This window comes from Rhopalosiphum maidis, chromosome 3 (assembly GCF_003676215.2).
Source record: "Rhopalosiphum maidis isolate BTI-1 chromosome 3, ASM367621v3, whole genome shotgun sequence".
In the NCBI taxonomy this organism is placed as follows: Eukaryota; Metazoa; Arthropoda; class Insecta; order Hemiptera; family Aphididae; genus Rhopalosiphum; species Rhopalosiphum maidis.
In genome coordinates this window covers 25,383,995-25,399,000 of record NC_040879.1, presented here as the reverse complement: position 1 = coordinate 25,399,000, position 15,006 = coordinate 25,383,995, and the positions used below count along the sequence as shown (strand labels likewise).

Below are 15,006 nucleotides of genomic sequence, written 5' to 3'. Positions count from 1 at the left end.
ATTTCATAGCGGCATATAGTAACATAATATTAATAATAATAATAAAAAAAAAATCGAGCGGTCGCACAAATGAATTATTTAAGTACACACGTATAACAAGCACGCATTCTATGCATATGTGTATTTAGTCAAATAGTAATAATATATAATTAATTAAGAGAATAGTTGCCATCGTAAATCTTATATAAATAAAAATAAAATAATAATAAATACACACAAAAGCAAAAAAAAAACTAGCGTTATTATGTACCTATATATATTATATATTATATATAAATGTATTACATAAATAAGTGGATACACAATAATATGCATAAATATAATGTTATAAAAATATAATAATAACTGTTTGTATTATATTTTGATTATCTCGTAATATTATAACTAATGTATATTGTAATTATTATAAGCTCGATTTCTACATTTGTCCATTTATAAAAGTAATGCTTTTAATTGTTGAGGCAGTCTAAACATTGTAGTAAAAAATTCGATTTCGGCACTATTAATAATGATGTATAATTATTTATTTATATAAAGTAGGTGCGTAATAGGCGCGCATGGCGGCGCTATAAACCATATTCTAATAATATTAATAATTAATAATAATAAAGTACGAAAAAAAAATCATCATAATAATAATAATAACAAAAGCGTTGTCCCCTTCTTATATTTTTATGTACAACACGTATAATAATATATCGTTACAGACACACGGGTGGAAGATAATATTATATATATATATATATAACTATATCTAATGAATTATTGTAAAAAATAAAATTATAATAATAATAAAAAAAAAATAAAAATGAAAAAACGCGTTGCCGCCGCGATTACGATGGAGTTCACACAATGGGTGTAAAATTTTTTAGGGGTAAAAACATACAAAAAAAAAAAACCGTTTTTTCGATAACCCGCATTTATAACGACGGGTGCGTGTGTGCACAAGCCACGCGTGTCATCGTATACCTTCGTATATTATATGAGAAAACAAATGCTCGTTAAAATCTACAAACGACGTGCACGCGTACCTATATGTGTATTGTAATATAAATAATACTACCCAAGTACGTAGGTACATGTCAGACGTATTATTGTTAGCGTTATTGCCGTACTAGCGTATACTGATGACGTTTCTAAAAATGTCCCGAAGTCGGACACCGGAGACGTGACACGTTCGCAATAAGCGTGTGCGAATCCTATTACCGCGGTGGTGTGGCAACAGTATAATATCATATTATTTTACGTGCGATTGTACAGTAAAAATAATAATAAAGATAATGATAATATTTAAAACGCGAGTGGACGACGCTCGCGCGTAGAAAAGTAAATTAGTCAACGGGCAATCGAAAAAAAAAATTAAAAAGCTCCGACGGTGGCGGCGGCATCGATCACGGCGGCACGACGAGTACGCGGGACGGCGGCGGCTATGTTGATTTAAGCGCACGACGTCGTAATGATAACGCGTTGCATTTTATATTTAAATAAACCTAATCAATTACAAATAATCTACGAATGTTTATGATTTTATAGCTGTATATATATATATATATTAAATTATATAAGTCGAGGCGCGTAAAACAGTCGTACATCCATCGCGTTTTATAATAATAAAAAATGTAAAATAATAATAAGCGGCGACAATAATAATTATAACGACACAACAATATAATATTATAATATATAGTGGTTATCATTAGTACTGCACATCGTGTCTGTCTTTGGTTTTATAAAGTATAATCGTTTTAAATTTGCTTGCGCCCCCCTCCCGTTATCCGGTGGCCCCTAATATTTTTGAAAAGAAAGAGAGAGAAAAGAGATTATTAGGCTCACGTCGGTAGCGGGTCGGTGCGCGTATAATATGGTGTCGTTGTTGTGTTTAGTAATAAATTTAATATAATAATAAATATAAATTTTTTTCCTTAGTGAATTACGCAGCCGTTGTTGACGTTGTGGCGATGGAGGTACACGTTTAGCATCGGCGGCGACGGTGTTCCCAGACTGCTGGACCGACGGCGGTCTAACAGACGGAAGCCGTGGTGGCGACCACTGTGGTGATGGCCAACAGGATGGAGGTGACCAAGGCAGAGCTGTAGTATTGCTGCAGACCCGATGCACCGCTAGTGCCTGCGACGGAAGCTTCTGCGGATACAGACAAAAAAAAGTGTGTTAAAACCGGTCGAGTAATTACATAATATTAATATGATACACCTATCGTGTATCGAAGATAACGAGTAACGATGATAAGTCGCATTTAATAAAATGATTGTAATAAAAGTACTATCTATTTAGATAAACGGGTATACATCACTTAAATTAATTATTTAACTATCGATATCATAATAATATTTATGTTACTTTATATTTGCAGAATTTTTTAGGCTACTGTTGTTTAGGTATACCTATAAACAATGTGGATGTGAGTGTGAGACATATACATGAGTAATTGATTGTAATTCGATAATTGAAATATTATCGTTAAATGTTAATTTAAACATAAAACAATGGTCATACATTGTCATTAGTAAAATGTTGGAAAACATTTTACCAAAACTTAAAAAAATCTAATATTGGTTTTTTTTTTTTTTACATATTTTGGGTTTTTTTTATAACTAATTTATAGGTTTTTAATATAAAATAGTTATTTTTTACAAACTGTAATTTTTATATAAAAATTATGTATACCTGACAAACACTTGTTCAACGCTTATTATAAATAATAAAAGTATCGAAAGAAATCTGACTTCATTTTATAATTATTATTTTTATTATTATTAAACACAACTTCGTGTATACGGTATACCTGTCTAAAATAAAGTATCGGGCCACACTCGTACACGACATATATTATCATATACGTTGTATTATCCTAGCGTAAGCTATTGCACTTATACATGCCATCCCAATTCACCAAACCTAGATAAACCGGGTAGTAGTTCAAGTTTCGAGAAATTATTAACACAATATAATATAGTTAATACCTATATATAAAATGAACAATCCGATATATTATTTTAGGACGAATAGATTATGAAACAATTATTATTTTAGTATAATTATAAAAATTATACTATTATACTAATATTTGTTTTTTAAATTTTCAAACTTGCATATTTTGGTCACAATTATAGCTTAATGGATTTTAATTTTTCATATGACTTTATCCACGGGTTAATAAAGTATCGTGTCGTTTGCAATTTAGTTAATGCGCATTTTCCGTGTTATTCGTACCTATATCAATAACAAAATATATATTATTAAACAAAAACACATTTTGAAAATGCATCGCCCCAAAAAATGGTTTTGGACAAAATTCATCGTATCACAACACGCGTCACTCTGTCCCTATGTTTATAGATAGATCTAATTTTCATGAATTCTATAAAACGACCGTGTGAAACGTATAGCATTTCGTAAAAGCACTTTGTTTAAATTGAATAATAATAATCGTATAGTTGGATATTTTAATTATAATTCAATAAGAATCATCAGAAGTTCATAAAATACTTATCAATTTAAAATATTAATTTAATTTTAAATTTATAATACAATAATAATTGTAATTATAAATCAGTGAAAAAGATTAAAATTATATTATTAAAAGTTTTTTTAAATTTATAATTTGAAAAAAATAATTAAAAGCATATTTTTCAGTACACAAGTGCATCCATATTTTAGTAGATTATTGTGGATAAATTGTTAGGCCCTATTCATAAGTAAATGAAAAACATAAAACACAAACAAAACTATACAATCACAGTAAAAAACTTTAATTGATATACAACGCGCATTCGTTTGATGCTTCATAAAAAATAGTAGATTAAATGTTGTTAAACATGTTGTTTTTAACGACTTCTTTTGTTTGTGTTCAATTGATTATATTACTCATATGTCGACTATATGTGGCAGTGTGTGATAGTCGTAAAACTAGAAAATGACAATGTGGTACTAAAACATAATCAATAACTTAGGAAACTAAAATAATTACTTAACACGAACCCCGATAAGTGATTAGAACAAAAAAATTGCAGTCGTGGGAGGAAACGTCCCTACAAGGGTTTTAACTGCAGCTGTGCTACTGCTGGATGCAGATTATTGTAATAATATGAATAATTGCGTTTTATATCATGGTATGTTATCAATTAAGTCATGAGAACCATATTGAAAATAAATCGTATATTTTGCTATCGTGTTGATTGTGGGTGCGTACTATACGTATAATTGTATTTTCTTATCAACAGATAAACAATTTGTACAGCTATAGTACTGTCGTATTGTCATGTCGCAATATGCGAAAAACAGCAAACAGAGAACATTACACTAATTGACAATTAATTAAATAAATAAATTACATTTTTTTAAATTCATATAATAATTTTTTTAGCTTAATGCATGTTTAAACTATAACTTTTAAGGTTTAAAAATATTGTATCGATTTCAATACATTTATCAAACACATTTATTAACAATTTGATTTCCGTAATATATTTAAAAAGATTATTAATTATCCGTTAAAACATTATTACATTATTGAAATTGATTATCTTTTTAATTCGGAGGAAGGGGGTTAATAAATATTATTACATTATTGTAATTTGTAAGCAACAACTTTAATTTTTACTTATAACTTAAGTTTAAGAGAACCAATACGTATATAAATAGGTACTTAAAGTGAAAATAAATAGTCTACATATAAATATTTGATAGTAATTTTAAAAATATTATATTTAAAACATATTTATTAGAGAAAACTTAATGACGTGGCTAAGTATAGTGCGAAACTTTAAATAGGTAGTGATTCTAAAATCAAGTATTTTGTGGACTTTGTAATTGCTTCCACATATATAAGCCTTTCGAAATAAAAAAAAACACTTTAAACTCATAGGTAGATATAAATGTTTTGAAATTTAAACATTAATAAGTTATATAGAAGTCATCGTTATACCTAAAACTATTATTTTCAAATTTTTATTTTAATATGACTACATCATAGTTGTTTATAAACTTTCTATGCAAAACAATTAGTAACACCTACTTTTAATCAAATATATTATTATAGTTAATACAATTTAATCTATTTAATTGTCTATGTATTTCGCCAGTATAATATATAATCTTGTGGATATATTTCTAGGAATCATATCTCGTATATTATTATGACTTATAAACCGTAATAGATTATCATATTTATTCATTATATTAAAAACTAATCAATCAAATGAATTTTTTTACGAAAACATGCATAGTTTAGTAGATATCACGCTAAAACAACACGAAATTGCCTATTTATAACCCCTTAAATTCGACCCGCTTTCTAAGATTCATAATTATTTTATTATTATACGAATTGCAGTGGCACCGTACTATTAAGTCAGGGCACAATTTGTTTTTTCTGATCCACGTGTAACAATTTGCAAATGTGCACTCATCAGAATCAATTTTGTATTATTAGCTCTAATATTAAAGTGAACCTATTATCAAAGTTAAAGATAAAAACATAATTTATGTTTGTACGTTGTAAAATTTAATTTTTAAATTTTAATAATACATACTCATAACTATCACAAGTTGAAATATCGTAAAAATCCAACTTAAAAACATAGATAATGTTCCTAACTTAAATTTTAAGAATATATAAATTCACTCTAATATTAAAGTTAACAACACAAAATTAGTTCTTCTGGGCGCGAATTTCACATTTTGAGAGGGAAGACAAGCAATACTCTGACGTCCTCTTAATAACAATTTATACCTCCTATTACCAAGTTGTTTATGAATATAGGTAAAATATATTATAAACGATATGCTATATTACATATGACAAAAAATATTGAATAATAGTTAGTAAGAATAAAAAAAATATCTCAGGCAGTAAGGCATTACATTCATTACAATATTAATGAGGGGGGGGGTTGTTTTTAATGGATGGTGGATGATCATTAATATTGATGTTCGTTTGATATATTAAAAAAAAAATTGTTGGGCAACAATGGTAAGGCATCTTTTAATGGCACTAATATGATATACGCCTTGACAATTGCATTTATGCAACTGGCCTGTTATATGCGTCACGTGCTTTACAATGGCAAAGAATAGAAATCTACGTATACGATATAAAATTGTATAAGTAAACGGTCTTTACCCTTTCACTTACTTTAGTGCAACGGCGAGGCAAGCACGCAACATTTTTCGTGTATGTCAGGTAGTGGCACCGACTCAAACAACTATTGTAGCAAATGCCAAATAATTTCAAAGTAAACGTTATATAGGAATTTATCGCATACCAGTCGTTTATAAAAAGTCCAATTCTGTAAGTGCACGTGTAATAAACTATTACTGATGTGGACGTGTCGTATAATCGCACAGTAACGCACTTAAACGAGTTTATCTTTTTACTAAATCGTTTTTAATTTTATGTTAATCGGTTCAACCAAGACGATAAGAAATCAGAAAACACATTATATTATTTAATTTATCCAATATAATATCTACGTAACGAAATCAACTTTCCCATTTGTTTATGCAATTGTTTTTTCATTTAAATTTGAATGAACAAATGATGTATCGTACCTAGATTTTTTGCAAAGTTTTGGCGGTATTGGCAATTACGAGGTTATCCATGTCGAGTAAACGACAGGTTAAGTGATGAATTCCAATTATTTTAGTAATCCTATCTCAAAGCAAATCGGTTAACAAAAAAACTGATATCTATAAGTTCTAGTAAAAATAAATAGACAATACCAATTAACTCAAGAGCCAAGAGTTAAAACCATGACCTAAGTGAGGTGCGACGTGCTCTCGCATGCATTTAAACAAATTATGATAATTGAAGCAATGTCGTAGCCTTTTAACATTAATTTCATTACAGACTACGATAGCGATAAGGTAGTGCATTAGTGTGCATCAGTATACTTACTCGAAATATTGTCGTTATGTTGACGTCCGTCGTACTGAGTAATCTCGTTGGCCTCTTGGTCATCGTCCATTCCACCTGGAAACAAGTGTCTCGAGCGTAAGAACGCGTGAACCAAATCCGTGCAGTTTTGTTAAATAATAATAAAAGTAATAGAGATAGGATGCTGTCATGCTGTGGCATTTTAAAATAATCTCTCTTGAAGTACGATCAAGTTAGTGGTACAACGAACCAACGGTAGATATATAAAAGTATTTATTTGGTCGTTTGTTTTTATTAATTCTTATGATATTCGAATAGTATAATAACAATTATCATTTTTTTATTCGTAACAGTTAAATCAAATTAAAATTCCTGCATCTAAAAATAAATATCGTCAATACTTGGATACCTAACAATAAAAAATAACAAACGTTTTCGAAAATAACTCGGAAATTAAATGACATATATTTTGGCACCAATAATTTGGTGAGTAGCTCAAGTATGGTTTTACGACCGTAGAATTATTTTTGTCTTATAATAAGTTTTTCAATGTGCATGATGGCTCGATGAAAATATATGTAAACATTTAAGTTTTATTCAACGCTACATAGCGTGTTTGCACTGTTATCGTATTGTTATAGCGTTATCTATTTTAATACAATCCGGAACAATAGACTTAGCGTTCGTGATTTTAATTTTCCATTAATATACATTAACTTTTCGGATTGTAAAAATTTTATTGAGTAGGTAGATCTTTAGGTATTGTTTTTTACATATTAATTTACTTAACCTATAGCTAATGCCTATTTTAGTCTTTAACATAATTAACATTCAAATATAAAAATAAATGCAAAGCGTCTGTGTGTGTATGTGTGGTAGTGCAGTGCATAAAAATCAAGGAGTCTACGACAACATATACCAGCAAGAAAATTTCGGGATCAGATTTGTCAAAATATTAAAAACAACAGAAATTATAATAATTATATAAATATAATTTTATGAATTAAAATAAATAGAATTATTAATATTTATTTGTAGAACATATAATATTTATAATTAATAATTATTATTCAATTCAATCAAATTTTATGAAAATTTAATTTATTTTCAAATTTAAGTTACATAAGAAGTATACACAATTTGTATGAAAAAAAAAAACATTTTAATTTAAAAGGATGATATTATTTTATCTCCATGTATATAACGTCAAAATAGTAAACGTGATTGATGACTTTAATTTGGAAAACCAATACCGATCTATCAGGATTTTTAAAACTATAATATTTTATAGGTAGATTGGTATATTTTGACATGCACATTATAATAATACAGAAAGTCAAAATATTTTGCGATGAACGCATGTAAATGACACAAAACTATACTGCGTGCAGAAATAAAAAAAAAAATTATGATTATACGCAAGGTATATCAGAGTGACCGAAAAGAATCCTGCGGACATTCGATTCGAGTTTTTCAAATTCGAAAATCCTGAGCTGGCTATCAAAGTGATACGTCAACGTCAAGTACTATATGCATTTTGCTGTTTCATAATTTCCAAGAAACGATATAGTGAATATATCGACTAACGATTCCAGGCTTCAATTACAACATATACATGACAATTATGTAATATCATACGCACTAAATTTTGTTTCATTCAACATGACGTCAAATAATTATCATTAGAGCTGAGATTTTTGCTTTCTTAAAAATCGCAAAAAAAGACTTGAAAATCTCAAGATTACATTAAATATGTATTTATCAATGGTGTTATAAGACATCAGAACAAAATATGATGTCATCCCATAAAATCCTAGCCCTAATTTATCATCACCATCATCTTAATTTCATACATACCGGTAAACACGACATCCGTCGACCAGTCAGACCAGCCGTGAACGTTAAGAGCCCTGAGACGGGCCACATACGTGGTGCCCCTTCGCAAAACAATCGGTACGGTCGTGGTACCTCCGGCCTGCTGTTGCTGTTGTTGTGGCTGGCTGTCGCCGCCGAACAAATAGGACACTGCGTAACGGCGCTCGTCGCCTGCGTTGCCGCCAGTAGACGATTCGACTACCTTTGGCTGTGGCTTGACATCCACCCAAGAAGCCGGCAAATCCTGTGGAATGCATACAATATACACGTGTTATAACATAAGTATATAGATATACAGGCGACGTTGGTTATTGGCCGTATTATAGAGGGAGTAGTCTTTTTTTTTGTACATTCAATTATAATGCTTTAAAAGACGCTGTTTCTTATTCTACAACACATTTACTTAGTACTTACGATAATAGATTAATAGTTCACGATAATAGGTTTAGAATATATAGGGGCTATATGATGATTTTAAAATTGTAACAATTAATATTAATTTGTAAAAATTGTAGTCTAGTGCTCATATACTAATATACTTTATTTTTAATACGACGTACATACTTGACATTTATTTTATAATGTATGTAAAACTATTATTACGTATCTTTAATACGCGACTACATTAATAAGTTAAATAACTCCGAAACTACTCATTCGAATTTTTATTGAGGTGCATCAACATTTTCAAAAACAAAAATCATATGACTGTTGAAAAGGTGTTCATTTGAAAAAAAAAGTGTGGTGCCACTACAGGACAATAATCCTGGTAAAAAAAAAAAAAAAAACGACCCAATATTTGAAAGTATAATTCTTTAGTATAGGTATTTTTAAATATTTCAAAGATAAAAAGAGTTTAAAAAAAATCATTATCAGAGAATTTAAAGGGATGAGACTGGCGGTGTCCACTGTATATATATACTTTTTTTTAATTCACCCCTCCTTCAATCAATACAGGCTGAGACAACTGGTCTCGCAAATTAGATATCGGACAAAGCATAACCTGAGTGATATAGCGATCGGATAGTATGATCACGACGGTGTACATGTATACAGGCGCACGTAGTAGGTACATCGTGCGTAATAAACGTCAAAATATGTTACTGTGCAATAAAATTTTGGTTTAGCACGACAAAACGATAACGACAAATAATGATGTCTATAAAGAATGACGTATGTATAATACTATTAGCATATCAAACCTGTTGTCGCCTGTACTGCAACTGGTACTCAACCAGTGGTGACCAACTGTCCACGATCCACGCCAGTTCGGGCGCCTTGTCTTTGACGTGCACGTACGACGATTGTGGTCGAGCCGGTGAACCTGTAATGAAAAAAAACAATTTTCTGTCAACTGTTAACTGCTGAAGTTGTACCACGCGGCGGCGATGGTATGTCATCTACACTATATGTCTATAGTGATGGGCGCGTGAGGTATATCATACTAAAAAGTATATATCGTACCGGTTAAAGTTATGTAATCCGAATAAGCAACACCAACACGATTTTCGGCCCGACACCGGTACCGACCAAAGTCTTGCGGTCCTTGCACCTGTTTCACTTTTAGTATAAAAGTGGGTCCGACCGGCATCGCTGTTGAGTTCACTGAGCCCTGTATTGGGTGGTTGGTGCTCGATTGCCTGGACACTTCGTACCGGCTGTTAGGGCCATCGGTGACTACGGGTATTGACGTTTGCGGTCCGTTCTCGTTCAGTATTTCCTTTTCCCACGTGACTTTTACCTTGGGGTATGCTTGCACGGAACACGCCATCTGAGCGACGTACGTTTCTCCGGTGTTGACAACGAGTCGGGGTACAACAATTTCTGGCGAAACTGCAGCAGAAAACGACACCGAACGGCGAATATAGTGATAGGTAAGTATGTAATATCATAATTATATAAGATATTGTTTAGAAGTATTAAAATAATTGTATTTGTTGGTATCGGTATATCAGTACTTTTTAAAATGCTTTTATCGAATCAAATTTAAAATGTTTTTTTATTGGCATTGAATATTTTTATTTTTATTTGAAATTTGCTCAATTAATGCATATTATACGGTCCTGTTAATTTAGATTTATTTGTATGATGATTATTTTGTGAATCGTGAACATATATTCATGATTGTGTTAGTGTTATTTAAAATGAAATTATTAATTATATTGTGAGAATAAATGACAAATAAATATTTCAAAACAAAATATAATGGCAATAATATTATGTTACGCAATGCCTTTAAAAAATAATAGATATAATATAATATATATAAATTTAAAAAAAATATACATATAATTTTTATTTTGAAAGTATTACAAAGTATATCGTATCGATGTAGTATACTACTCACACTCGACTTCCACTTCTATTCCCACATGTGTTGGGTTGGTCCCTCCCGACACAGAGGCGGTGGCAGATCCTGTGGTGATGCTGTTGTGCGCCGAGCACTCGTAGTAACCTGCATCGCGATACGCGACGACGGACTCGATACGGACTTCATTCGTTTTCGAAACAACCATTGTTGAGGGAGTCGATGGTGCAGAATCTGGGATCTTTTGATCATGATCCGAAGACGGCATAGTCGATTGTTGCGATTGCTGGTGGTATTTAGCCTGTATATGACAAATCACATAACGAACATATTAACAAACCGGTAAATTTATTATCGAGCTCCAAATTTTACCTTTTTGGTCCATTGCACCGTAGGCTCCGGGAACCCTGCCACGCTGCATACCAGTTGCACTGGATCACCTTGTTTTACGGTCAATTTTTTAGCACCTCCAGTAGTCAAAGACCCTGGTTGTCCCACTGCTTGCACTGACAAGACTTTGGCTGGGTCTGCATATAAAAATAACATCACGTTATACATAAAAATGCAGTCACAAAAAAATAAATATATTTATCATTACGAGCGCCGGTTATGGATGTGCGTTATAAATGGACTGCAGACCTTGTAACTGCCCCCCGCCGAACTGCTGAAAAATCACTCGCAGTATAAGAGGCGATTACTTACGCGACAATCCAACGACAACACACTTTGCACATTAATTCCCATTCACCCCGAAATGAAAAACCAAACAAAAATCTTATCTACACCACAGACGACGCCAGACCGGCGCTCGGCAACAATACGGAGAGGGTAATAAAATATACAGATAAGTACTGACGTGTGACACGCAGGGTATGGGTTATCTCAACGGGGGGTGTTGATGTTATCCTGCATGTGTAGGATCCAGTATCCATCCGCGTTACTTGTTCAATGATCAGTGTGTGTTCCTGGAATCCTGCAGATGTCTCTGACTGTGTTCCATGTTTGACCCTAGGGTCTGTAGTTATGGGATAAGAGTCCGTCATTATACTCTTAGTGCCATTGATCCACATTACCGCGTAGTCGTCCGCTATAACACACATAGAATAAAATCATGCAATAATTTAAATACATTTACATATTTTTATTTTTTTTGAAAATAAACATTAGATCGATACTTAAACATAATTGTCTTTTCTTATACACTTATAAGCTACATTATATACATAATAATATATGTATACATTATGTATATAATATAAACCAAATAAATATGCAGTATATACCATGTAAAATAAAGAATATATACATTTATCACTTACCTATAGTTTAAAGTTCAAACTTAAAGAAATAAAGACTTATTAGTTATTGCCATTGAAAAAATGTTTTTTTGGGAGGGTTTAAAGTTCCAATATATATTTTTTTAAACGTGTGGCATAGAACCTGGTTCCTGAGTATAGTTATCGACATACAAATACAAATTATTATTTATATAGATTATATAATTTATATTCTATATCTAATTTATATCTATTAACCTACACAGTACATACATTAGACATAGATATCTATAGTCAAATATTACAATGTCGGGTCATAATGTCATATTATTCTCTTTTCTCTTACCACATTTTCTACGGGAAACAACAATGCTTATCGTTTATGTTTAATGTTTATATGACTTATCAGAAATATTGTACCAACAAAACAAAATTTTTAATTAATTTTTATTATATTTTTCAACACATAAATTTTATTAGGTTTAATTTCGAAATTATGGAAAAAAATATACTGACTTATTACTTAAGCATAGCTTTATGAAGACTTGATTTCTTTGATTTTCGAGGTCTATGTGCTATATACCCCTTTCCCCTGGTCACCCTCTTTATTTCCACCGATCATTAACACGGAGAAAATGTAAAAAAGGAAAAAATATATCTACATTTATATGAAAACAACTTGAGTATATACATAATAAACTATGTGAACATAACTGAAAATAGTGTCTATTTAAAAAAATGTACACATATTATAACTATATTTTTCGGTACTTACCAGAACCATTTATAACCTTGCAAGGGAGATTCACCGTTGTGCCTTCGATAGTTTCTACTACAAGCCCCGAAGTCTGTATGACGGGCAATGAGTTACCAACAGCGTCGGCTGATCCATCTTGACTTTCATCCTCATCCTCATCACTACCGGCACCGTCGGATAAATAATCCGTGCTTTTTTCTTCTCGGCGAATTCGCTGCAGCCGATAGTGGTCATCTCGTAGGGTACGACATTCACCTGTGGAAAACCAAAACAAACAATTAGTTATATATGTGATAATATTAATCTGATATTTTAAATGTAATTATAAAACAATACGACTTCGGACATTGTATAAACGCGGAACGTTGGTGGACGTGGTTAGATTAATGAATGGTCCTAACCAACCAACCTAACGGAAAACAATTTAAGGTGTTCAAAAACCACCTTTACCCTTTTCATTTGTTTCCATAAATAACTTATAATAATATATAATATGTTTATTAAAGTCTATTCATTTTACGTTTGTTGGCATGAGAAACGCGCAACTGACATTTCAATACAAATGTTTCAATTTTTCATGTCATCCCCCCTTTCCGGAAATATTTCCTATCTTTGAACATTTTCTAGCCAAGACGGCGAGATCAGAGTTGCCTGCAGTTTATTACACGCTGGGCGAAGAATCAAAAAAAGCGGTACGATACAATTAAGCACTTTAAAAAAAATTGGAACAGTGCCGTAACTACAACACACCTGGTTTCGTTATTTCACAATTATTTTTAAAATGCACAATAATAATTTACCATTGTTATATTTATTTTTAAACTGAACTCTACTCATTAAAACATAATACTATTTTCTCCGCGGTGCTTTCAAAATGCATTTCTCTCTCTCTCTCTCTATATATATATATATATATATATATATATATATATATATATATAATCATCAAAATTAAAAATATAGAAACAAGTAATACAATTTTATGATTATCAATTCCTTTTAAGCGTAGTTTGTACTAGGGATTGAGAATACACATTTAAAATTTTTAAAATTGTATTTAATAAATAAACGAATAGACGAGTATATAAAACATAAAAAAACAATACAAGTTATCATCTATACATCATAGAAATTATTAACAAATTCAAACTAAATCTAAGAATAACCAATAATAAACTATATTTTTTAACACTACCATAATGTAAATGAATTTTTTTTTTATACTCAAAGGCGTTGAGTTAAAATAAGTACGCCCTAAATAGTTAACAAATGACTGACCAAAAGAGTTTTTTTCATATTTAACAGCAATATTATAGACTCTATTTTCTCTTTTGTTTTCATTAACAGGACTACTAGTTTTTTTTATATATTTAAAAGCGAACATAATTACAATTTTTTGTAAATTGATCTTACTGGTGACACACCGAAATCTTAATAATATTGTCTAGACCACCCTTCTAAAGTACTTTTATTTATATAGGTTCGTATCTACTATATTGTTTTGATTAACTTGCAAAAGTTTTAAAATGCCATCACCTAGTCCACTTCATATGAATAGATCATATTGATAAATTGATTGATACAAGGCAAAATTTATCATACGAATAGTTTGTTTGAGTTTAAAAATGTATAAGTTATAGCTCTTAGCTTCCCTACTATATATTTATGCAAATGTAGATGCCATCTTAAAATTTTATCAAAAATAATACCTAAATATCATATTCTAGAAACTTGTTTAATATTTTTACTAGTGTGTACGTTGCATATTTTACTGTTATTGCAGCTATGTATTATTATTAAACTGACATTGGTGAAAATCTTATTTAAGGAAAAAGTCAACGTCCGTGAAAAGTAAACATGTATCATCACCGTACGAAACTACTCGACCATTAAA

General features: G+C 30.8%; 1 protein-coding gene across 4 annotated transcripts in view; it reads right to left on the bottom strand.

Moving 5' to 3' along the window:
- Positions 1 to 338: 338 nt before the first annotated feature.
- Positions 339 to 15,006, bottom strand: part of LOC113556212 (neural cell adhesion molecule 1-like) — a 38,261-nt gene continuing 23,593 nt past the window's right edge. For 3 of the 4 annotated variants that reach the window (XM_026961028.1, XM_026961027.1, XM_026961026.1), the window contains exons 3-11: positions 13,131 to 13,367; positions 11,935 to 12,165; positions 11,451 to 11,605; positions 11,118 to 11,379; positions 10,235 to 10,603; positions 9,973 to 10,094; positions 8,753 to 9,014; positions 6,917 to 6,991; positions 340 to 2,142 (exon numbers count right to left, since the gene is read on the bottom strand). In XM_026961028.1, the coding sequence (XP_026816829.1) occupies positions 2,021 to 2,142; positions 6,917 to 6,991; positions 8,753 to 9,014; positions 9,973 to 10,094; positions 10,235 to 10,603; positions 11,118 to 11,379; positions 11,451 to 11,605; positions 11,935 to 12,165; positions 13,131 to 13,367 (1,835 nt within the window). In that variant the 3' untranslated portion in view covers positions 340 to 2,020. Of the gene's footprint in view, positions 2,143 to 6,916; positions 6,992 to 8,752; positions 9,015 to 9,972; positions 10,095 to 10,234; positions 10,604 to 11,117; positions 11,380 to 11,450; positions 11,606 to 11,934; positions 12,166 to 13,130; positions 13,368 to 15,006 lie in introns of all 4 variants that reach the window. The other variant, XM_026961030.1, reaches the window with a different exon arrangement.